Source organism: Cylas formicarius, unplaced genomic scaffold (assembly GCF_029955315.1).
Source record: "Cylas formicarius isolate icCylForm1 unplaced genomic scaffold, icCylForm1.1 PGA_scaffold_8__14_contigs__length_24414737, whole genome shotgun sequence".
Lineage (NCBI taxonomy): Eukaryota > Metazoa > Arthropoda > Insecta > Coleoptera > Brentidae > Cylas > Cylas formicarius.
The window spans coordinates 3,786,734-3,812,973 of NW_026844361.1; the positions used below are offsets into that span (position 1 = coordinate 3,786,734).

A 26,240-nucleotide genomic window follows, 5' to 3' on the forward strand; every position below is an offset into this window, starting at 1 on the left:
TTTCTTCACAAAATGTTTATTAATGTTATTTGTCATATATTTTAACATTTCACAGTATTCATAAAAATATTTCAAAATAAGAGAGTGAATGACACACAACACCCTTTGTATCCCCTAGATAAGAAAAAATATTTATCGTCAAATTAAATTTTATGCAAACATCATTTGATTAGATTTGTGTCAAAAAAGTATAAAAAATAAAATAACACCCGTTACGCCTATACTTTTTAGCTCCACATGTCTAAATTGCAAGTGTTATAGTAAGTTAGTATATTTAGAATAAATACCTCGTTATAAAATAAAATTCTTATTAAAATATCTAAATCAGAACGCTCGTTGAATGGAAATTATCCTTATTTAAATTTTTTGGGACAAAAAATTGAGAGTCCGGCCCTGCGCATCGTTTTGGGTTTCGTAACTTCTCGCCGCTAATTGTTCGTTCGGCTGTCGACAAGTTGTCGACCGTTTAATAAGGAACGTTTCAAAATTATCGACAGGCCGGTAATTGGACAATTTATATTATTGCCGGATGATAATTTATCGCCGTAACATGATATATTGAGGTCGAAACGTCGTTCCCAGGAAACCACACGATCATCGAAGACGACTTCCCCGCCGAGATCGTCGAGCGTCGCTCCCAAAAGCACCACTCGGTCGGTAAACGGGACATCTTCTTCGACGACTCGGGCAGCGATGACGTCATCTACGACGTCAGGGAATCGGCCGAGGAGATCTACAGGACGACGAGGGAGGTCGACTACGACGTCGGCTACAATCGCGGAAGCCGCGAGTATTTTGTGAAAGTCCTCGTCGTAGCTGACAAAGCGATGGTCGAGTACCACAAGACCACCGAAGAGCTTACCAGATATATTTTGATTCTGATGTCTCACGTAAGTGAAGAAAATTATCTGTTTAGGGTCAAATTATTTAGTAAAGAGTACGGTGAATTTTTTCATGAGCAATAAAATCCGAATTGTTATTTTGTTTAAGCTTTTATTTGTTTGTTTAGTAAGGAATACAATAATAAATAATGCATATAAAAGATATTCTTTCACAAAGTCACAAAAATTTGGATATTATTTTTATTCGGAATCTGATAGAACAGTACCCTGAATAATGCTGCCGGTACAACAGATTCGACGTTAATTTCTTCGAAGGATCCAGGAAGTACTGTGAACTGCATATCATCAATCGTATCCTCTTTGTATAAGTTCTTCACACGTTGGGCAATTTTATCCCAGTCCTCATTAGTAATCTGAAAAATTTTGCCTTGCAAAGATTTTCTACATCTGGCAACATAACAACTTTTAAGCAATGCCCATATTTTTTCTATAGGATTCAATTTAGAATGGTAAGGTGGCAAGCGGAGAACTTTATGCCCGTGTTTTTCTGATAACTCATCCAGTTTGTACTTGTTCGGAAATCTAAATTTATTTTCTTGAATTATCTCATAAATTTCAGGTTTTGGTATATCTTTTCTTCAGCCAGTCAACTAATTTTTCTGCTTGCACCACAGGCCCGTTGTGATATGCCGTGTTGTATATTATCAAAAACTGATTTCGGAGGCAAATTTGGCAATAATCGTTTCTCCACTCATGTCATAATATTTTTATTGTTCATTTCATCTCCCGATTTAATTCCTAATAGTGGATTAAATGTTATGTATTTATTAAGAGTTATTCAAATAATGTTTTTCGAATACAATTCTACCCAATAGCTTCATAATGAAGAACCTTTTATTTAAAATAAGACAACAATCATGGTTGTCGAAGTATGTAACTATTTTTGTAAACAAAAAGTAAACCAGATTGTTCGAATTGCATTAAAAGCACTAATACGGGAAAGTTCCATATTAAAATCGCAAAATAAAGGCTTTCTTGATAGACATAACCCGTCGCCTGCTCTCAAAAATACATATGGAAAACAATTAAATTGGTGCCATTAGAACAGTCATCGAACCAGCCCTTATCTTGTGTGCTATACACTATGATATATAACGGGTGTTCTTTTTCGATGTATAGAACTTTAAGTTGCAATAAAACAACGATGGATTATTCGATTGACATGAATTTTATTTATTCGAAAGATAATCTTGTGGCATTAAATTTTAAATATGATTTCTGGCATATGACCTATCCGGGTGGCGCGGATATAGTCCAATCAACATTTGTGGCCGTATATCGGCAATAACACCGCGAATGTTGTCTTCCAAATGGTCAAGCGTTTGTGGCTTATCCGCATAGACCAATGACTTTACATAGCCCCACAGCGGTGTTAAATCAGAAGATCTTGGAGGCCAATTCGCAGGTCCAAAACGTGAAATTAGGCGGTCACCAAACGTGTCTTTCAATAAATCGATTGTGGCACGAGCTGTGTGACATGTTGCGCTGTCTTGTTGAAAGCGCATCTCCTGGACATCATGGTTATTCAATTTAGGAATGAAAGAGTTAGTAATCATAACTCTATACCGATCACAATTGACTGTAACGTTCTGGCCATCATCGTTTTTGAAGAAGTACGGACCATAGATTCCACCAGCCCATAAAGCGCACCAAGCAGTCAGTTTTTCTGGATGTAACGGTGTTTCGACATACACTTGAGGATTAGCTTCGCTCCAAATGCGGCAGTTTTATTTGTTGACGTAGCCATTCAACCAGAAGTGCGCTTCATCGCTAAACGAACTTCGCTTATGAAAATCGGTATCAACGACAATCTCGTTTTGGGCCCATTCGACGAATCTACGCCTTACTTGATGATCGTTTGGCTTCAATTCTTGCACGAGTTGGATTTGGTAAGCACGTAAACCAAGATCCTTCCGCAAAATCTTCCATAAAGTGGATGGACACAGATCCAATTCCTGTGCTCGATGGCGGATGTACTCATTTGGGTCTTCCTCGATGCTACGCTCTACAGCAGCAATAGCTTCTTCTGTGCGCACTGTACGGCGTCTCTGGGGATGCGAGTTATCAATAAGAGTAAACGTGGTGCGAAAACGTTCCATGGTTAATCGAATTAACTGCTCTGATGGACGATTTTGTCGACGATAAAATGGATGTAGTGCGCGATACGTATTCCGCACAGAACCATTATTTTCGAAATAAAATTGCACTATTTGCAAGCGTTGTTCAGGCGTGAGTCTATTCATGATGAATTGCCAAACCAAACTGAGAATAAATCACTTGACAGCTGTTAAATCGGTAGCCATCTTGAACAGTAATGCCAACTTAAAGTTCTATACATCGAAAAAAACACCCATTATGATAAATATTTCATTCTTTTGAGGCAGATATCATGGTTTTCCACCTAAAGTTTATGCTTATCTTCTGTTTTTTGCCATCTGAAAAATCATGGAACTTTAATCTCTATTTCTATTGGTTAATTTTGCAAAATTACATCACACAACCATAATCGTAATAATAAATGAAGCCTATTTGGCCCAACAGAACCAACGCTTATCGTGTTATCAAGCAAAATCCATTTGCCTAATAGCTGAAAAATAACGAAGTAGGTATAATGGTTTGTTATTAAATTTTAAATCCTTACGTTTTAAAGTTGGTCGTCTTTTCTCCATAATATAAAAATCGTAGGCATTTCATTTGTCCTGGAGTGATAGGTCTCAGTTTCCTTGAAATCCTTCGCCTCTTTTCCTTAGGCATGCAAAAAGAAGACTACATGGGTTCCACTGACTTTTCTTAACTCTTTTTGAATCCTAGGATAGATTGATTTAGATACCTTGGTAGCAGTCAGACTTCTTGTCCTATAACTGTTTCGTTTGCATAAAAATTCGTTGTAGCGGTATAATTTTAGGAACCTCTTTGAGTGAAATTTCTGAAAAAAAGTAAGAATTTCCGATAAAATGTTATTATCGAGCTCAGCATGCCTCAAACAAATAGTTTCGAAAATACAGAGCAGTTCAATGTTTTAATTTTATTCTGAATTTTTTCATTGTTTTTGACATTACAATTACGAATTTGAAACTTATTTGGACGTTACTCCTAGGGGGCGCTAGTTTCTCGATATTATTTAGCTAAATGATTTTTTCGAGTTCTGATTGAAACATGATGGAATTCTGCAAGAATTTCCATTTTTTTTATAGAAACGCTCCTTCTACTCTAGGCTTTTGACTTATTTGCATTTCAAAAGTTCAAAGTATTTTCTCTGATTTTATTCATAAATTTCTTCGAGTTTTAGTCCCGACATTTACATTTTGTTCTGTAGGCGTTTGAATACCAGTATTCATGTTTTATGAACGTTCAGAAAAAGTTCTCTTGTGTTAAAGAATTCTTTCTTCGAGAGTTTGATAACAGTGTGTGGAGACTAAACTTTAACAGTTGTCGGCAAACTCTAGTTCACCCAGATGAGCAGAAAGTTCATTGATAAAAAGGACCAACAAATTGAACTTGAAGGTACAGGCTACGCTCCCTTTTATAATATATCTTTTAAATCAGTGAACTTGAAGTCAAAATTGGCTTCCGTTAGTCTTGGATATTATTTATAAGTCACAATTGATTTTCAGGTGGCTTTACTATTCAAAGAGCCGTCTATCGGAAACGCAATCAACATCGCTGTGGTACACATCCGCATATTAAAAGAAATAGACTTTACAAATTTACTGTCTCATGGTAAGTCAATGCAAGTGGTTGAAAACTGCGCTTGTAAAAAATTTACGCTCTGAAATGAAGAAAGCCAACACAACCTATATTTCTCGCAGCGTAAGGTTTTATTATAAGCTATAAGGGGTTATTTATAATTGTTTATAACATTACATTATCTATAAAACTTGTTGTCACTTGAGATTTAAAAGTTTATATATTCTACGGTAGTGAGAAACCTAATGAATGTTATCAAACCTATGGCCCACTACCAAACTTTTATCATTTAGAAGCACGCCGCTATATTCTTGAGGTTCTTAAGAACGTTAATAATTGTTTTCTAAAAGATGTCAGGATAAAATAAAAATCGTCAAACAGCAACTTTTATAAAAAGTTAGACTTTGCATACCTTTAAAATACCTCATTTTTTGTTTCATTCGAAAATTTATCTAAATATTTCTATAATAAATAAACAGTAACTCAGAAGCGAGGGTTTTGTGGACTAACAGGTCTTCCTGTTACTTTTAGATTTATACCGATTACGAATAGTTCTATAAGTACCTTTTTGGTACCTTATAATACTATAAGTATTTTAGCTTTTAGTTATATTTTTTTATTTACTTTATTTATCAGACCATAAATGTCCCAAAATTACCTTAGCTTTTATTGAAAGAGCAATTAGACATCTAGGTAATTGTTATAAAAGTTTCTAATATATTTACATATATAAAGTATAGTTTTTTCGAATAGACATGCAAAGAAAACATACATAGAAACTTGAAATATGCGATTATGCATTTTAATTATGTTGAAAACAAAAAACTTTTAGCGGCAAAAGCAATTAAGCAGTAGAATTTTCTAGATGTTATACTATTTAATAAAATATTTTTATAATAATGTCAATATAAAAATCTAATGCTGTCCGTCCATACAATGACAAGGAGACGAAACAAAATATATCGTAAAAAAATTATATAGACAAAGATGGAAAGGGGGCGTTCCTTGTTTGGTGTTTATAATGGCTTTTATAATGTATTTAGGTATGTTTTATAACGATAATGAAGACATATTCCTCGCAATTGTAAAACTTATTTATGGGGTATAAAGGCAACGACAACCTCTTAGTTGCAAACAAATGGGGAGTAAAAACTTTATATAAGACTAAAATTTAGTTAGTGTATCTTTATAAAAGAAAACTTTTCTCGAACAGTTCATAGGTTCTCGTTTTTTAGGCAATTAAAAGTATTATAAAACAAAAAATGTTAGTTAGGATTATAAATCAGATGGTATTCCCTTTCGCAGTAGCAAAGGCGTCTCGTCAAAGCTTATATTCTCTATAATTTCAGAGATGTTGAGCAAATTCTGCGAATGGCAGCAGAAACACGTCACCGATAGAACTCACGACGTAGCTCTGTTGCTAACCAGGTAAACCCGCGCACCTTCTCTTGGTTATTTCGCTTTGGTTGTACGCTCGGTTTCATATTACAGGCACACCATTTGCAAAGATTCGTGGTCTTGCAACACACTGGGCGTGGCTCAGGTCAATTCCATGTGCAGCCCGTCGGGATGCACCATCGTCAGAGACAAGGGCCTCTCCACGTCCTACACGATAGCCCACGAGTTGGGTCACGTGATGAGTATGCCCCACGACGAGGGTACCGATTGCGAGCCCCACAACAACGGCAAACCCAAGACCAACAGTATCATGAGCATGACCCAAGCCAAGAATGATTCCAAGCCGTTTACGTGGTCGTCATGTTCCAAGCACTACGTCACTGATTTCTTAGAGTGAGCGAACCAAGTCTTTTTTTTAATGCACGGTTAAATCTGGTTAACACACAGTAAAATATGGACTGTGGACATCAGCTATATACCAAGTGTGCGATTTACACAATTGATCATAAAACAAAAACACGCCTTTAAATATTGAATAAAAAAACTTATAGATAACACACATCAAAGTAAGGTTTTTCCGAAGTGTTTTTTATTCTCAATGGATGTCGCTGTAATCGCAAAAAACCATTTATGAATCTCACTATAGTGTTGTTATTTGCTTGTTTCTGAGAAAAAATGCATAACAGCAAATATTTTACAAAAATTATGTATACCCGTGCATTTAACGGAAACGGTCTATAGGAATGTTATTTTTACATTTTCGATAAGTTTAAAGATAACGGATAGACGAGTGGGTTGTAAAATGTGGGGGCTTAATATAAAATTTATCGCAAGAAACTTGTTGTTCCGTGTTTCTAAGAAAAAATGCATACCTGGTACATTTTTGAAAAGGTGAACAGAAGACAAATTCTATCTTAAACACTTCGAATACAGTGTTTTTGGAGCGCGAGCATTGAAGATGCCAAGTGAGATTTTGGCGAAACGTCTTCAGGATTCCAGTCGGATGCAGGATTTGCAGGATTCCAGTCGGAGTTCAACGAGCGAACGGATGATATCCTGGAGTATAGTGTCATCACATTTTTCCATCCGTGAATCAATACATATACAATATATACAAATACAATATATACAATATATATATATATATATATATATATATATATATATATATATATATATATATATATATATATATATATATATATATATATATATATATATATATATATATATATATATATATATAACTACTTTGTTTTTTAATTCTATCGACCATGTCACCAAATTATCTACATATTCCTATACCGTTTTTTAAGTAATGAAAGATTTTTATTGTGTTGGTAAAGTTGTCAAGAATGACATTACCGAATGAGATATCTAAAAATATATAAGTTTAAAAGAAATAAGCAAAGAACAGTTTGTTTTTTCGTTGTAAAACACTAGTTCTACTGCCAGCTGTGCCCACACAGCATCACAGAATATTGACGTTAATTTGTGTTCACAGAATACTTAAGTTGAGGTTAGTATTGCTGCCCTGGAAGTTTTTGCAATAAGTTTATTGTCGAAAAATCAGATGAAATGGGGTATAAATTAATTTAATTATAATTTTATTAAGAAACTGCAAAGTCTAAAGTCGTAATAATCCAGAATATGACCCAGTGGACGTCTCTTTTTAAAATCGATGGGATAGAAAAAAGAACGTACGTCGAACATTTTGTCCCCTACGAGTTAATCAATCGAAACGCATGTCATTTCTAGAGCATTTACGCGCGTAAACACGTAAAAATATTAATAACATTTTATCGCTAGTTAATTGCGCTATTAGCAGCGTGGTCGAGCAAAAATTGTAGCGCAAAGACATAAAATGCCCGCTAAAAAGGAAGAAACGACACGATTTCTTCGGAATTTCTAGGTTAAAGCTGCGTAAGGAGAGGAGAAAAGGTTTTCCTCTTTGTTTTATATTGTGGAGCGTGTCGTGGCATCAAATCGCGAGTTGTTACGCGAAAGATACCCAGCTCTTATATGGACGGCATAAATTAGGTTGATTATACACCACTTAGTTGTGTATACTCTTAGCAGTCCATGTCCGGAATTTTTGTTGGACCTGCTGCATAGATATTCACCATGAATTATGGATATTTATGTAAACCGCAGGGACATGTACCGGGTGATCATTTATAATGCGTTCCCTCCGCGGCCTTTTAAAGTTTTTTATTTATTTTTATTTATATTTATTTATTGGGAAAAAACGTCAAATACAAAAATAGTTCAAAAAATTGACAAGATATATTCTTTTATATGCAGAGTGTTGCAGAAATCACCCACGGATAGAAGTTATATATTTTTTAATGGAATAAATTAATATTCCCCAATATTTATCTTAGATGGCTGGCGTGACCGTTTTTAAAGATGTTTTAGATTAGCATCATTTCCGTTCATTTTTTCCACCATTGTATCGAAAAACTCAACCCTTTATTCTCGATGTATTTTCTTGAGCAATTTTTCATAGATTCGATGATAGGTTTTTTGTCTGGAATTTCTATTCGGGGGTTAATTACCTGTAGTTCCCTTTGAGCCAATTTAGCCCTCTTATTTGCTTTAACACACGTTTCCAAAATTAATTGTTTTTCTCTTTAAGAACACTGCACTTTATAATAAAAAGAATTTAAGTTTTGCTGGGAACTGGCAACGGTCACTGTCAGTTATAAACAAACATTTTATATTATAAGCGCATGTATCTCAAAAACGTATTATACAAGAAATGTGCACAATTTCTAATTGATTTTATTATTTTTATTTTTTTTTTCTACAGGGTAATTATTAATACAGGGTAATTCATTAAAAAATAGATAACTTATCTATGGGTGATTTTTGCAACATCCTGTATATATGAAATACATCTTGTATGAGCTTACTATTTTTTGAACAAGTTTTGTATTTGACGTTTTTTTTAAAACGTAAAATTAAAAGGTGTAACAGATAGAGTGGGATGGTCGCAGAACGTTAGAAATGATCACCCAAGAATTCTTGTGCGGCCGGATTTTTACGGTTCTTTTGATTATGTTCCCTATCTTAACGGCCATTGTTAATTAAAAAAGGATGAATATGGAATATGCAATAAAAGACAGGTTCTTTGAACGTTGAGCATTAATACTTAAAAACAAACGTATTTCAAACAATCCTCTCAGTTTAGTGTAAATCAAAATACCTTTAAAGGGATGTACTCGCATATTTTGAAAGTTTTCTTTTTTGCCATTCTATTTTTTTCATTTTGTTGTATTTTTTATGTTGTGAAAATGAAGACGTTTTCCTTTGTTTTCTGTTTGGGTGTTTTCTTATGTGTTTAAATAACTTTCGGATACTAAGGAAACAAACGACCGAAGCTACTTTCCTTGTTCGATAAAGATTTCATCTCAAAAGTCTTTCTTTTTATCAAATGCAGGAATAAAACTACAAAGAACCATAATATTGCTCGTCATTTGATTGATTTAATTGGTTTCTCATCTCTGATTGATCTTATAACAAATACAAAAAGTATAAACTAACTTCCAATTTATCTTTTAGTTTTAATGAGGTTTCCAGGCTGAAAAGTCTAAAAATATTTGACTTCTATAAAAACCGTCAATTACACATATCAAAAATATGTGAATTAGATGTTCAATATTTCCTGATTCTTGAAAGCCTCGCTAATATATCACAAGACCAATTAGTATCTTACCTAATCTATAAAAAATTTTCTCGAAGATACTTTCTCCTGAAAAAACAAGAAAAAGAACAAGATTATCCCGGATACACAGTCCGGATTTCGTAAATCTTTTGGAACTGTCACTGTGCTTAGAAAAATAACTGATGACTTGCTTTGCCAGGATGATGGAAATAAAGCGCCTTGCCTTATTCTGCTCTAGCTCCTTCTCTGTGACACAGGGAGTACCCCATGGTTCGATCTTTGAACCCTGCTGCTCTTAACATACATCTCTGACTGTTTTGTAACATGTATCTCTTAATAATTACAATTAAATACTCTATTCGATAGAATAGACTACGTCAGAAATCTTATAGTCTTAACAACGAATGAGGTTGATATTAAGTTAAAAACACACGCTAAATATCTGGGGCTATGAAGGACACTATCATGCGAATAACAAAACATGTCAATTGGTTCTGTCAATGCTCCGATGGATTGCGTAAGAGACTCTAACCAAATCGTAAAATAATGGGTTCAACCTTAAATCATCTCTATGGGATTAATTAATTATATCCAGGTTATCATATGTTTTGCTCCGACTTTATAAGCGAGGGATACTGACGCACTCCAGAAAGTTTAGAATGCTTACTTCAGATTTTCTTACAATATAAAAATATAACAGGATTAGTAGTCTTATACGCAGATCGAAACGTCTACATCTTAAATCAGATATACCTTCACCACACTCTTAGTTAAAAAACATTAAAAACCAACCGAATTATTTTGCGAAAAAACTTCGGGAGGTAAATAGTACTAATGCAAGAAAAAAACAGTTGCTTCTTTTACCTACAAAAAATAACGTTTCATTAATCTCCTGTATGATATGACCGAAAGGTTAGCAAACCATCTTACCAGGCGAGAACCATACCTTAAGAGTGATCTAAGATGCCAATATCTACAGAAAAAAAATATCATAATGCCAAACATGTCTGAAATGATGATAAGTTTCTTTTTTTCAGCTTTCTCCTCGTTTTTTGTTTAACTTTCATCCATTACGATTTGGTCGTTTATTAAAAATGCAAAAACAAATATTTATAGCTTTTGTTGTACGAGCCACGATTTTGTTCTCTTGGAAAAACCAAGCGCTATTAGATGTGCTACAATGCACAAACACAGATGAGAAGTTATGTTGTACACTCATTAACCTTCGCAGTTTTCAAAGCCATAGTTTATAAGTACTGTTGTTTTACTGTCGAGTACATTCCAACAACATCGAATTCCAGTTCATCCAAAGCCAAATGCGTCCAGTATCCCCCGATCAACAACCAGATCTTCTCCAACTTCACCTACATGCTGCCCGGCGACTCTTTCGAGGTGGACAGCCAGTGCGAGTTAGAATTTGGACCCGGCTATAGCATTTGTCCCCTGGAGACTAGCGGAGAGGTTAAGGGAGTCGTTTACTGTCTTACGACGTCACCGAACTTTTGGTGTTTCGTTTTCCAGCCTCCATGCGGTCACCTGTGGTGCATCAACTCGAGAGGCGAGTGCAGGAGTCAGTTGTCGCCTTGGGCGGAAGGCACCAAGTGCGGACCACGCAGCTGGTGCTACAGGCGGCAGTGCATATCGGACGATAGACGCAGTTTCGTACCCATAGACGGCGGTTGGGGGCCGTGGCAGGAGTGGGGACCCTGCAGTCGTACCTGCGGAGGCGGAATAAGGAAGTCGATCCGGTATTGCGACTCGCCGAGACCGGAGAATGGCGGGTCGTATTGCCTCGGTGAGAGCACGCAGTACAGTTCCTGCAACGTGCAGGACTGCGACGAAAACGCCAAAGAGTTTCGGTTAGTTTTGATTAAGACTGAAAGGATAGTAAACCTTTTTTAAAAATTTAAACTGTAGAAAATTTTCCATTTTACTGCTCTGCAGTGCTCTGAAATAGCCACCATTAGAAAAAAAAATCTTGTTGGTGGTTTTATATTTTTTTTTTATTTTTTTATTATTGCCAAAACAAGCGAAGACGTACAGATTTAAATTTAAGTTGATGTGCTATCACAGAACCACCTTAGGATAATTACTAGCACCGGCTCTTTGCAGCACATTGTCTATTATCAAAACGAATCTCGTGACGTCATCAGTAACCAAAACTTTACATATTTTATGCGAATTTAGCCTCGTCATTAATTAAAATTCATTCTACAGGGCGATACAGTGCGCGGAATTCAACGGCATCACCAAGAACATCCCGAATTTGACCAACGACACCGAATGGGTGCCGAAATACGGTCTGGGTAAATACAAAGCAGAACCGCCATCTGCTGAAACTAAGATCAGTCGATTTGCACAGGCTCGGCCAAAAATCCGGACGACTACTGTCGACTGTACTGCCGCCCGCAGAACTCGAACGCGTACTACATGCTCAAGGACAAGGCTGTGGACGGCACTAAGTGTGGCAAGAGCGGTTTCGACATCTGCGTCAGCGGCACCTGCAGACCAGGCGGGTGCGACAATCAGCTCGATTCGAAGAGGGCGCTCGACGAATGCGGTGTGTGTGGCGGCGATAACAGCAGTTGCCAGGAGATCACGGGCACTTATAACAGTTCCGCGGATCAGGTCGGGTACAACAGGGTTGTGCGCATCCCGAAAGGCAGTTCCAACCTGAACATACGGCAGCGAAGCCACGGGAACGACGAGAATTTTTTAGGTAACGCCCCTTTTTTCTGCTTCTCTGTATAACACGTGTATATGACGTGATATTCTCTACAAAACTGATAAAAAGCAACCGAAATTGAAACATAGGTTTCAGTTTACTTACGCAAAATTTTGACGAATAAGTCAGAATTTCTGAGAAACAAGTCAGAATATCTAAGAAACGTGTCACAATTTCAGAGAAACAATTCAGAATTACTGAGAAACAAGGTAGAAGTTTTGACATATTAAATATACAGGGTAAATCTTAAAGAATGGTCTCTGAACTGGAGGAACTATATTGAGCTGAATAAATGACGTCGGTTTCGGAGATATAGGGTGGTTCAATGATTTAATTTTGTTCTGAATTTTTTTCGTTTCACTTGGGAAAGTTTTTATAGTAAAATATTAAAAATTGGCAGTTTTAGGTTTTATTATGAATTATGAATTATCTTAAACAATTTTCAATTTTTCATATACTTGTTTGCATTCAAGTGCATGGTATTTTTCTGAATTTTTTATAAATAATAAAAAGATAAGTAATAGTGATGAAATAAACTTCAAAACAAAGTTCTAACTTATTTATCGAAAACATTTCTTATTATATATATATATATATATATATATATATATATATATATATATATATATATATATATATATATATATATATATATATATATATATATATATATATATATATATATATATATATATATATATATATATATATATATATATATATATATATATATATATATATATATATATATATATATATATATATATATATATATATATATATATATATATATATATATATATATATATATATATATATATATATATATATATATATATATATATATATATATATATATATATATATATATATATATATATATATATATATATATATATATATATATATATATATATATATATATATATATATATATATATATATATATATATATATATGATGACACTATATTCCGGGATATCATCCGTTCGCTCGTTGAACTCCGACTGGAATCCTGCAAATCTTGCATCCGACTGGAATCCTGCAGACGTTTCGCCAAAATCTCACTTGGCATCTTCAATGCTCGCGCGTGTTCGAAGTGTTTTCGGACGGATGATATCCCGGAATATAGTGTCATCACATTTTTCCATCCGTGAATCAATACGTGAGAATATATATATATATATATATATATATATATATATATATATATATATATATATATATATATATATATATATATATATATATATATATATATATATATATATATATATATATATATATATATATATATATATATATATATATATATATATATATATATATATATATATATATATATATATATACGGCCGACGGAGTCTATCGTACCCCAAACGCAATTCAAAGCGGTGACAACATGTGTAAGAGATGGCGCGATTCAGTTTCGTTATTTTCGACAAGGACAAAATATTTTGACCACTTGACTGACTATGACAAAAAATTCTAAGTACCCATTTTCTCGTAATTCAACAAAAGTTCAAACATTTTCTTAATAATATAACAAGTAAAACTATTTAATGATAAACAAGTCGTAAACTATTTAACTGATAAATAACAAACCAAAATTAATCAAGAGAAAATTGACTCAACTGTTATTTGAAAATCAAACGGTTTACATGATTTATTTTTATGCAATTTTAAAATATAGCACAAAAACAAATTAATACTCATTTGATGCTCAGCGTCAATTCGGAACCATAAAAACCTAGATATTTCTATAAGCCTTAAGGAAAAATATAATACGTTGAAAGAGTAATTTTAATCCCGTTTTAAATATATAGGATGTTTTATAAGGAAATTTTAATTTTCTATTAGCAACTCGCAACCGATGCTTAGTCGTTGTTGCTTAGTAGCTTAGAAACGGTGTGGTTAAATTTAACCTATTTTGAAAACTAAAGAAGTTACGTAGGCTTGTTTAAGTTGCATAGTTTTAAGAAACGCTCTCTAGCGACGAAATAGTTGCTCTCTTCAAATAAGCTGTGGTCCTATAAAAAAATAACTTGATTGGCCCACCCTATACTTTGAGAATTTTGATATCTTAAGATAAGGGGTTGGAGGATTCAGAACTGACATACTACTACTACTTGTGCTCTCATCGAAAATACGTATGCGAACAAGCCCGAAGTTGGCCGAATCGATAACGAAGAACCCGAAACATCTTGTCTGCGTACATATACGGGGTCGTGTTCGAAAGTAATTCCATAAATAAAAAATAAATAAATAAAAGTCAAGGGAAGTTGAACCTTGATTTTTTTCAGCTTTAATCGACGGGGAAACCGGTCAGTACATATTAAACGGAAATCAGATGTTGAACATGCAAGAAACCGACGTGAAGTTCGATCAACTGACGATCAAGTACAGTGGCGTGTCTTCGGAAACCGAATGGATAACAACCCCGAAGAACCAAAAGCTGAGTAAAGATTTGATAGTCGAGGTCCTGTCCGTGGGCGGTCTGTCGCCGCCCGACATCCTCTACAGATACGTCATCGGCAAGGACGCCGCCCCGAGGTAAGCGACTTACCGCTTGGTGAAAAGTTTATAGTCCGCGACTCGGTCGAGTTTATATTAAATCGTTTTTTCTTGCCCCCTAAATAGGTTGTCGAGGTACACCGGGTATAATTATTACCGGGGATACGGCAAAAGGTATCGGTAAACGCGCTTTCTGTGTAGACACGTCTAAAATTGTTACTTATTTTCCGAAATTAATCAGCCGCGGGAAAAAATCTATGTTTGGTGTATTAAAATCTTCTAAATTTTCTGTATTAACATGGTTGACCTACGAGGGCGTCCCGACAAGTTTGTGATAACTATCGCTGTCTTTATCGCTTTGCGGTGGTTAAAACACATACATATCTGCTCAGTGTGTTTTTTCGTTAATATAGGGTATAGACTACATGGTGGGAGATCCAAAAAACTGAGATATATGTCCCATGTTCTTCTTTAGGTTTATTGATTCGATCAGACTGGATTAGAACTTACCCGTTTTTATTACCTCCTATCACTCGCTTATTTATCTAGATAAAAAACCTTAAATACAAAAGTTTTATGACTTTTTCATGTAGTTAAAAAATTATGGACGTTTTAAGTTTCGAGATGTACCTATTAGAAAATAAATCTCTTCTTACACCACGGTCCGCGATGGGAGATTTCCATGTGTCTGGCGCATATCAAAATAGCGAGAATACAAGCGACTTTTCTAATGATCTTTTGTCAACCCATAGCTGTTCTAACTAGCTGAATGCGACTTCAAATCTCTGTCTCGTGAGTGAACCTAAATATATAACTCGATCGACAACTTCGTAATTCGAAATTTCCGGTGGTAGAGGTTCACCTTCAGTCCATATTCGTCGCTTACTCTTTAAAGTCCCTCAATAATGTGGTTAGTTCTTCTTTGCTAGCACCTACCAAAAGAGTGTCCTTTTGCCACCAGCCTTGATTTTCCAAAACTAATCTCATAAGTTTTTAATCTTTACCGTCTGCTTTTTAATACCAAAAATGTCAGGAGATACCAGAAAAAAGAGTTTGAACATTATAAATGTCTGCTAAGCGTTTACATGAAAAATACCAAATTAGACGTCTTTAATACTATTTACAAATCTTCTGGATTCCTTTTGGGAACTTGCTGACGACAATCACTTTCTGTACCGAACTTAAAAATTGTTTGAGGGAGGCGGAGCAGTTAAGATTGTTTGGTTGGTTTGATTTTTCGTTAGTAGAAGAATTGATTACATTCAAGAATTCTAGTTTTATCGAATAAAATTTGATGTCCGGTTTCGTGATTGCGTTTATTTGTCGTAGTCTTAAGGCCCTTTCATCTTCTTTGGTTCCCGTTGATATTTTCCTCTCTCGTCAATGTATTTTTTGCTGCATATGCTTGGAATGTATGGAATTTTGTCTTTGACAGATCGAACATGTTGAGATGCTTTTGGACAAGTCGTAAATCTGGTTTTGACGTTATATTTCTTAAGAACATTTGATATCTGGTCAGTGACGTTTTGAATGTAAGGAAGGACAGCAACGGCACCTTCCAACCCCCGCCTCCTCGAACAATATATAAGCAGGTACAGAGCCAGTCCTCGAACAATATATAAGCAGGTACAGAGCCAGTTGCAATGAAACTTTGAAGAAATCATCAGGATGATTGGCGATGATGTTCGATTCGATTTCAGTCGGCGGTGGATGTTTCTTTGAAAAAAAAAGAATGTTGTAATCTAGCAAAAAACGTGGAACTTTTAGAGTTTGTTAGGGTTAAATATTAGCCTAATTTTTAAAAAGCCCATCTCTGAGTTAAGAAATCAGTATTTAAATAAAAACTTGTTGTATAACTCGCTGTCACTTATTCCCTCCAGTTTGAAATTGCTAATATATATAATATCTTGTATGGCCCTTGCTTAACGGCAAAGAATGCACAGAAAATTCAAAAAAATCAGAAGTGTAAGATTTATCTCTACCATTAGAAGAGGTAGACCAGTTACCCACAAATTAAACGATATAAACTGACTTAATTTGAAGTGTAGACGCAAATTGCACTGCGCACACAATAATTTCATTGAAAAATCCACAATACCGCTATAGAAAGGTAGAGTTTCGTACCAAAGTTCAGAATTTGATGTAATAAGATGTAAGAGAGTTCATCTGATTAAAATTAAAATTAAAATTTCACACATATTCTTGTTTCTTTGTCGATGGATCTTTTTTTTTGTTTTTTTTTCTGTCGATTGCACTATATATTTATCTATATGTATAATTATTATATGATTATTATTCTTATTATTATAATCAAAGGAAAGACAGCCCTGCCTAACATTCTTGCAAATGTTTTCGGAAAGAAAATGCTACATTTTCACCACAGAACTGCAGAATACAGTTGCTAGATATCTGTTAGAACATATCCAGCAGTACATCTCAGATTTTCTCCCGTTTTATATTGTGAAATGTTTGAGAAATCTATGAAGCAGAGATACAGGGTGATTGTCGCAGATTGTGGTGTCACATTTTTTATGTATAGGAATTATAATAGGTGTTGGCCATTTAGCAGATCTCCATACGGTTTGACAGAGCATTTGTGACGTGTGAACCATTATTCCCTCAGACTCTTCCGTATCTCGCAGGAATTTTATCAATCCTCACGTTTTTTTTTATTTTTTAAATCTGTCCACAGGGTCTCTGACTTGACTTAAGAGGAAGTATCAGTTTCGAGTTTTGCGCTTGTAGCGTAATTAACCATTGCTATATTTTTGTAGAGGTTTTCCCGATCTCCTCAGACATTTAAGTGCTTTATTATGTTCAGTCTGTCATGTCATTCTTATCTCTTACTGAATTTGAATAAAATAATAAATAAAAACGAAAGAATTGGTTTCCGGTATTTAAGCTATTTAAGACGGAGACAAAATGATAAGTGTTATGTATTTTTTAGAAATTCAGATCCAAAGAAGTCCGGTTTCATTGTTTTAAGGGGCCACCTAGTTATTCCTCTATTAAACAAAACACTGTAAAGGAGAACAGGACCCATAACTCTGTTTTTTTGGATCTCTTACCCTTTCCCAGACGATTATTACAACTCAACAACAACAGCACTTTTAATATAATACTAAAAGTTATAAAATTTTTAAAATAATGTCTATCGTTCTATCGTTGCATTATAACATCGTCACAGACCTACGTAACGCATATTTCAGCACGAAAGCGTTAAGTTGTAAATTCACATACCGGAGTTGTAAGAAAATTACGATACGTCCTTCTGACGTCACCACGTTAACTTACTGTCTAAAACTTTCTAACCACTATTTTACGTATTTATGTCATCAGTATTATGCAATATTTTGAATTTAGCTTGTATTTAGCCGTCAGGTAGGTAATGTATTTTGGTTTCGATATAGTAGCACGATCTTTTTGTAAAAACAAGTGTTAACCCATAAAAAAGATTTCTTGCAAACTTACGCTAACCCCAATGCTTTGATTTAACCTTCGCTTGGCACCCGCACTGGAAGTGTAAAAACTATCCACTATTTCGCAACTTCCAAAGCATCCGTCAGCGGGTGGAGCATATAGAGTGATTCGCATTAAACACCGACAAAAAAGTTAAAATCCATAACGAATGGTATATAAGTTTCACTATTTTAAAATTTTTTAAAATATTACATACTTTTTAGCTATCGTATTTAATGACAATGTTAGATTATTCTGATTTTTGACACCCAATGTTTATTTTTTTAACTATCTTCAATTTGGCCGACGATATTGTGTCTTTTTAAGCCTATAGAAATTCACAAATTACAATGACAATTTGGACACAAAGTTTAAAAGAAAACCAATACTGTCGGCAATATTGCAGCAATAAAAAAAACAGCATCCTGACTTTTTTTATTATTGCTTTAAAAAAAATTCTAAAAACTTTAGAAATTAAATGAACGTGGGTCAAAAAGTGTCAGACAAAATTTGTCTTTCAAAATAATGATTTTGCTGTAATTATTCGCGAATTGGATCAGTAGACAGACATCATTCCCGCTGCTGATATAAACAAAAGCCTACCTCCTTTTTCGTCAAAATATCTCTTACATTATCGACGTTTCGTCCATTTTACTGCCTTCTTGCAGACTCTGAAAGAGATTACATGTACTTATATAATGTAAAAATTTACATAAAGAAACAAAAAAATATCCCTTGATGTAAATAAACTTATATAAAATCATCATAATGAATGGTTTTAAGCAGCTTTATTTTTTATATATGGGATGTTAAAAAACGGGTTTCCCTCGTTTTCATTGAAACTGCTTTAGCTATCCACCAGTGCATGCAGAAACCCGCGAAAATTAAAAATATAAAAATAAACACTTTATTAATTGACAACTATGTGTCAAGATGGATGGATGGAAGAAAAAGTTGCAATGGAAAAATGTCATTTGTTTTCATTTTTGCAAATTTGTCTAATCAATCGACTTTAATTTACGAACACCATTTTAAGGGTATGTGATCTCCTTTAGAGGCAGTAAAACTGAAAGGAAAGTGATTTTTATTAACCTATCACAAAATTCACCATACCTAGAGCAAAATCTTGAAAAACTTTAATTACAAATGATGGTTTTTGATCTATTGCCTTTAGGTAACCATAAACTAGAAAATATATCAAAATAACATAATTCGCATCGTTCTAAATATATTTGTATATATTTTAATTTAATTTCAGAATTTTTCTTCCTGATTTCAAAAATGCCGATATTATCTTTAGCCGTTTTTCCATTACTCACGTTTTAATTTTAGGTGAAATTACTAAAACTTCCGTTAATTATTAATTATTTTTTTAAAATGGCCTTCAAAAAACTTATTAGTACTAATATAAAGTCATATCCATGTCAGATAAATTTGTGAATTATTATGAAAATAATTAAAATACGCTGTAATAGAAGTTATGTCGAACTGAGGTGGCTTTTACTTGATGAAAATCCATTTATCAAAATAAATAAGAACTAAAAGTTCAGATTGTCACGAAATTATATATTATGACATGATATTTGTTTCAACAACACCGTGTCTTTATCAAATGTTTCATTTTGATAAAGCCTTAGTGTTGTCGAAAAATATAATTTCGTGAAACTCTGAACTTTTAGTTCTTACTTATTTTGAGAAGTTATGTCATTTTGATACATTTTTAACTCTTTTTTTATAATTGCCCACAGATAATAGATGAAAAACATCGCATCTTTAGTATTTAATGTTTTTTATAACTCTCCATGATTTCGCTGTAGGTATAATGCAAAATGTAAACAAACACCATGTAAAATCGCTGGATTCGTTCTTTACGTTCTTTCATAATGTATATGTATCGATATCAAAAGAGATAAACTAAATTTTCACAATTCACAATTTCACAATATGGCTAAACCTCGCCTGGGATACCCCCGCTGACGGTGTAGTTAGTACGCACACACTAGCACGATTGACGCACTAAATAACGCGCGCGCGTGCGCACACACACGCCACAGTGCGTCCGTTTCCAGATACGGCTGGCGCCTGTACCAGAAGGAGTGGTCCAAGTGCAACTCGATCTGCGAGGGCGTCCAGTACCGTAAGCCGACGTGTGTGGAGCTAATCAACGGCAACGAGGTCCACAGCAGTTACTGCGACAATTCGGACGTCGAAAGCGCGACCGAGAAGAGACAGTGCAACGCGCACTGCGAGCTCACTTGGTACATCGTGTCGAAGGGACCTTGCTCTCCGCACTGCGGCAAGGGTTACCGACGCGTCCACTACAACTGCATGAAGATATCGAAGAAGAAACAGAGCTACAGCGAAATCGTCGACGAGAAGCACTGCAACGTTCTGGCGAAACCACCCTCTTCGGAACCGTGCTCCACCGTCTGCAACACCACCAGGTGGGATTACTCGAGCTGGTCGGAGGTGAGTCGAGTTTAGATCAAAGATTCTTCAGATATACCACTCCATCAAAGTATTAAGAATATTGATATTCAAGCCAAAATTGCCACACCTGTGTAAAGAATTGCAAATCTTTTGAATTTTTCAAGGAAACTTCCACAGGCTACTGTAATACTTTTTGCAAATATTCTGGGTTCATCCTGCGTCGGTGCGTTGATAAATCGAACTTGCTGGCGTTTTTTCTAATCATCTTGTTGTCTTCTTCAGAGCCTAACTGAACCTGTCTTGAATTCTGCTTATATACTGGTTGAGAGTGCGCAGCTAAAGGACGGACATGAGCATCGTGTCGGATGACCGATTCGCATATTTTGTTCGGCTACTGCTTTTGTACATTGAGGCCCCTATGCCTACTATACATGAGGTGGGGACCCACTAACCCCAAAGCGGTGGACACAGGTACTGCGCAGGTGAGACAGGTATTGATTTTTGGCGAATTTTAAATATATTTGATCACGGCTGCCGTTTTGGAATCTTAAAATATATTTGACAGTTTTGAAAATGCTTAAAAAATTAACATTTTGAAAGTATTTGACCAGATCTGCCATTGAGATATATTATTCGTTATAGTTTTAAAAACTTATATTAATAATGGCAGACGTTTTTATTGAGTACATGTATGCTTACACTGCCTATAGCTATCTTTTTTCTTTCTCTTATGTATTACTCTTCTACTCATTCCAGCTTATAGTATTTTATTTTATACCTACTACCACTTAAATAATTTAAGGTTTAAACCCGTAGATGGCTCTGTTATAATCCCAACCTAACGGTTTTTGTCAGATGTTTTCAGTATGTTTGTGAATCTGTATACCGATGCCGCGTGTTTAGTGAATTTAATAAAATACACAGTGTTGCTTTATATTATTTTACTTTAATTAAACTATTATTCGTTAAATATTTCTGATGTTATGTCGAGTGAAAAAGAACTAGTGAAATGTGTTTTTTGTGCCACAGCAAAGACTGAGAAATTATTGACATTTTCAAAAGAGAGAGAGATGGAAAAATGTCGACAAATTTTGAGGTTAAGAAAACATAAATTAAAATACAATAAAATAATTTTGAATTTTAAATATATTTGACCACGGCTGCCGTTTTGAAATCTTAAAATATGTTTTATTATTATCGAAAAATAATGGTGGCAGACCATTAGCATGCGGTTAGTATTATGGCAGACAGTTTAGGAAATGCTCAAAAAAATAGAATTTTGAAAGTATTTGACCAGATCTGCTATTGAGATATATTATTCGTTATAGTCTTAAAAGATTATATTAATAACGGCAGACGTTTTTATTGAGTACACTCCTCAGTAGATAACAGAATCTTTATTACCCGGTCAGATAAATTTAATTTAAAATTAATTTTATCACTATATGTATAGAAATTAATTCTTTTTTATACTTTATATACTAAATTTTATAAGATTGATGATAAATGAAGTAGATATATTACGAAATAATGTGAAATATTGGGGTATAATGCAAGTAACAAAAAACAAGGTTAACCCTTCTTTATCTTCCATTGAATCGAACTCTGTAAAAATAAACTGTAAATTGTAAAATATAAATAATTAGTAAATTGATCCTAATATATTTGATAAAGAATTAATTTTTATCAACTTAGCAGGGACATTGGTAATTAAGTCGCTAACAAAAGATGGAACTTGATCTCCATCGAACCATTTAAAGACAAATGTGTTGTCTCGCTCAAGCCAATCATACTCCAATGGGCCCAAGGTTGAAGATTGCTTTTCGTAAGACTTTTTCCAAATAGTTGAAATATAATGGCTCTTAGAAGTTGTTGGTAGAGTTCACTCTTACATGGTGGTACTGAGGTTGCATCAAAATTTTGTATTTTTTTACTAAAATTTTCATTCACATCCGAAGCTTTGTAACTACTCACGGTACCACAGAGGGTGCTTCCTCCAACGACTGATCCAATTCAGCCCCAATATCTTTTTCTACGACTTCATCTGTCTCAGAAACGTTTTTTTAAAGCCGTAAACGCTTTCTAACTACTACTGTGATAAACAGAATCAAAAATTTCGTCCGGTAGAATTATTTTATTGTATTTTAATTTACAATGTTTTCCTAACCTCAAAATTTGTCGACATTTTTTTATCGTCTCTCTTGAAAATGTCAATAATTTCTCAGTCTTTGCTGTGGCACAAAAAGACACTTCACTAGTTCTTTTTCACTCGACATAATTTCAGAGATATTTAACGAATATTAGTTTAATTAAAGAAAATTAACATAAAGCAACACTAAACACGAGGCATCTGTATAGAGATTCACAAACATTCTGAAAACATCTGACAAAAACCGTTAGGTTGGGATTATAACAGAGCCATCTACGGGTATAAACCTTAAATTATTTAAGTGGTAGTAGCTATAAAATAAAATACTATAAGCTGGAATGAGTAGAAGAGTAATACATAAGAGAAAGAAAAAAGATAGCTGTAGGCAGTGTAAGCATACATGTACTCAATAAAAACGTCTGCCGTTATTAATATAAGTTTTTAAAACTATAACGAATAATATATCTCAATGGCAGATCTGGTCAAATACTTTCAAAATTTTAATTTTTTAAGCATTTTCAAAACTGTCGAATATATTTTAAGATTTCAAAACGGCAGCCGTGGTCAAATATATTTAAAATTCGCCAAAAATCAATACCTGTCTCACCTGCGCAGTACCTGGGTCCACCGCTTTGGGCTTAGTGGGTCCCCACGTCATATATAGTAGGTATAGGGGCCGCAATGTACAAAAACCCAGGTCTGGTAAAATACATGCAGGTAGCCGCCCCCTGGCTCTTAGACTATTAGTATATTTGTCGAGTCTTAGGACTCTTTCATGTTCTTTTAGCCTTTTTCTTTAGGACTTATGGTCAAAAATCCTTTCGTAATTTTTGTAACTATTTAAACTTTGTACACCCTAACATACTGTCGATATACAAGACAAAGTGACCAAGTCCAATATTAACAGTTTTAGACTATTAATATTTGAAGATTTATGAACAAATATAAAGTTCAATTATTTCTTGTAACTTTATTTTTGATTTTGGTTAATCTACTGCAATAGTCAAAATACGTTAAGTATTGTGTTATAATAGTCATATACCTATTATTTTGGATATTGGCAGTGGCTCTGAGTAGCACTTTTTTAAATCTGATTCTTCCGGGCTACTACTGAGTCTACCCTTTACTTTTCCTCTTACATTGTATTCTTCATCGTAATTGTACCTGAACAATATTAAATTTTTTGTTCCTTTTTCATATCGGAGTTGTTTGATCTTCAGCCATTCTACTCTTTGACTACTTTCGTCTCGAATCGTATTTTTTAATGTTGATTTGCTAAATTCTTTAAGATTGATAAAATCATTGTACGTCAACTGGTGAATATTATATGCCTTGGAAATTTTATTTTTTCCTCACTTGCCGTCGTTTAAGCAAAAGACAGGGATATACATTTTGGCTGGTTCTGTTGCATTATTCATCCAATTTGCTTCCATGTGTGAATGGCCTTTTTCTAAAAAATTATGTATTATAATTCCTATAGGTCAAACTTGAACGATAAATAAAAAAAGGGCAACTATGTATTGGGAGTTTCGGAGCAATAATATCAGGAGAACTTTTTTTTACATATGGACTTGAACAATTGCGAAATATCAACTTGATTTGAACATTTTACTGTTACAAATTAAATTTTTGAAAATTTGGACTTTGCCACTTTTCTTGTATACCGATGATACGTTTTATCATTAAATTAGAAACTAATAATAATCTCCCATTCTCGAATATTCTTATTAATAAATAACCAGATTTGACATTGGATCATTCAATTTACAAAAAGCCTACGCACATAGATCGATACCTGAACGCATTTGCACATCACCATCTCGTTGTTTAGAGACTTGCCATTAATTCGTGGAAAGAGTATTTATTATCAGCAAGATGGTTGCCTTGCTCACAACGCACGGATTGTAAGTGAACTTTGGGAAGAGTTTGGACAATGTTGGATTGAAGCAAAAGACATCAGCCTGCGAGGTTGTGTGATGTAAATCCCCTTTTTTTTGAGGGAGATGAAAAAATATTATATATATTTAATGACAAAATTTTCCAAATCAGAGCAGAGTAGAATGAAAAAGGTGAGTTCCGTGTATTGAAGAGGGCGGCTGACTGATTCCCATATTGTATTCGGCATCTGCTCATTAGTATATTTGTCGAGTCTTAAGGCTTTTTCATGTTTTTTCAGCCTTCTTTAGGACTTACGCTCAAGAATCTCTTCGAAATATTTATAACTATTTAAACATTATTCACCTTAACATACCTACTTAGATATTCTTATTAATGAAAAGTCAGACCTAACATTGGGTCATTAAATTTACAAAAAACACAGATCGATACCTTAATGCATAGTCACATCTCCGTCCCATTTCTTACAGAGCCGTAAAACTATTTCAACCCGAATCACTGATCCCAGAATTAAAGCCCCTAATATCTATTCTTCCCTTAAACAATTTCCACAGAGTGGTTCATTACAAAATACGCGTTACCACAATGAGTCTAAAAGCTCCACACTATACTTCCCACTGTGGTCCTTTCTTCCAATCCAAAGCTTACTGACCTCGTATCAAAAGCTCTTGAGAAATATAAAGCTAAAACCAGATTTACCACTTGGAAGTACACCAGTAGTTTACAGCATTCCTTGTATATGCGGTAACGGATATATTTTTGAGACACGAAGAAAAATATAAACTAGGCTTGAAGAACATGAAAGAGAACTGAGACTACAACAGACTACATAAGATCCTCAGCAGTTGAGAACATAATTATGAAACAAAACATCAAATCTTGTTCGATCAAACTACAATTCTTTCATGTACTGAATTCTTTTACCAAAGACAAATCCGAGAATCGATATACAGCTGTAAACACGGAACAATCTTAACTGCGTCTCCGGTCTTTACCTGTTTACGTCCCTCCTTTAGCTCCGCCCCCTCAACCCAATATATAAGCAGATACGGAGGAGAATGCAAGTTTTATTTAATCTCTGAGAAATTCAACAGGATGATTGGCAAAACGTCAGCAAGACGCAAGAGGAATCCAGAACATTTCTATTTATAATTGCAAATCATTCGCAAAACAAAATTCTTTAAAAAACAAATAGTAATGTCGCTAGATTACCTTTGTACATCAAAATGTAATGAGAGATGAGAAAAGTATGTCACAATCAAGTTCTTGTCTAACAGAATTTCTGATGTACAAATTTAATCTTAGTAGTGTAACTACATTTCTTCTGCACCCTCTCACATTTTGATGTATAAATTTGGAAGTTACTTCTACACCCTTCATGTCATATGTGTGATTTACTTTCATTTTTTGGAA

The 26,240-nt window shown here is 34.3% G+C and overlaps 1 protein-coding gene across 3 annotated transcripts in view; it reads left to right on the top strand.

Annotated features, from left to right (window-relative positions):
* The window catches only part of LOC132706122 (A disintegrin and metalloproteinase with thrombospondin motifs 9), a 124,785-nt gene that overhangs the window by 79,437 nt on the left and 19,108 nt on the right, over positions 1 to 26,240 (top strand). For 2 of the 3 annotated variants that reach the window (XM_060677256.1, XM_060677258.1), the window contains exons 4-13: positions 583 to 890; positions 4,517 to 4,622; positions 5,939 to 6,017; positions 6,081 to 6,380; positions 10,956 to 11,115; positions 11,176 to 11,513; positions 11,872 to 11,960; positions 12,017 to 12,373; positions 14,683 to 14,932; positions 20,407 to 20,821. In XM_060677256.1, the coding sequence (XP_060533239.1) occupies positions 583 to 890; positions 4,517 to 4,622; positions 5,939 to 6,017; positions 6,081 to 6,380; positions 10,956 to 11,115; positions 11,176 to 11,513; positions 11,872 to 11,960; positions 12,017 to 12,373; positions 14,683 to 14,932; positions 20,407 to 20,821 (2,402 nt within the window). The remainder of the gene's footprint in view (positions 1 to 582; positions 891 to 4,516; positions 4,623 to 5,938; positions 6,018 to 6,080; positions 6,381 to 10,955; positions 11,116 to 11,175; positions 11,514 to 11,871; positions 11,961 to 12,016; positions 12,374 to 14,682; positions 14,933 to 20,406; positions 20,822 to 26,240) is intronic. The other variant, XM_060677257.1, reaches the window with a different exon arrangement.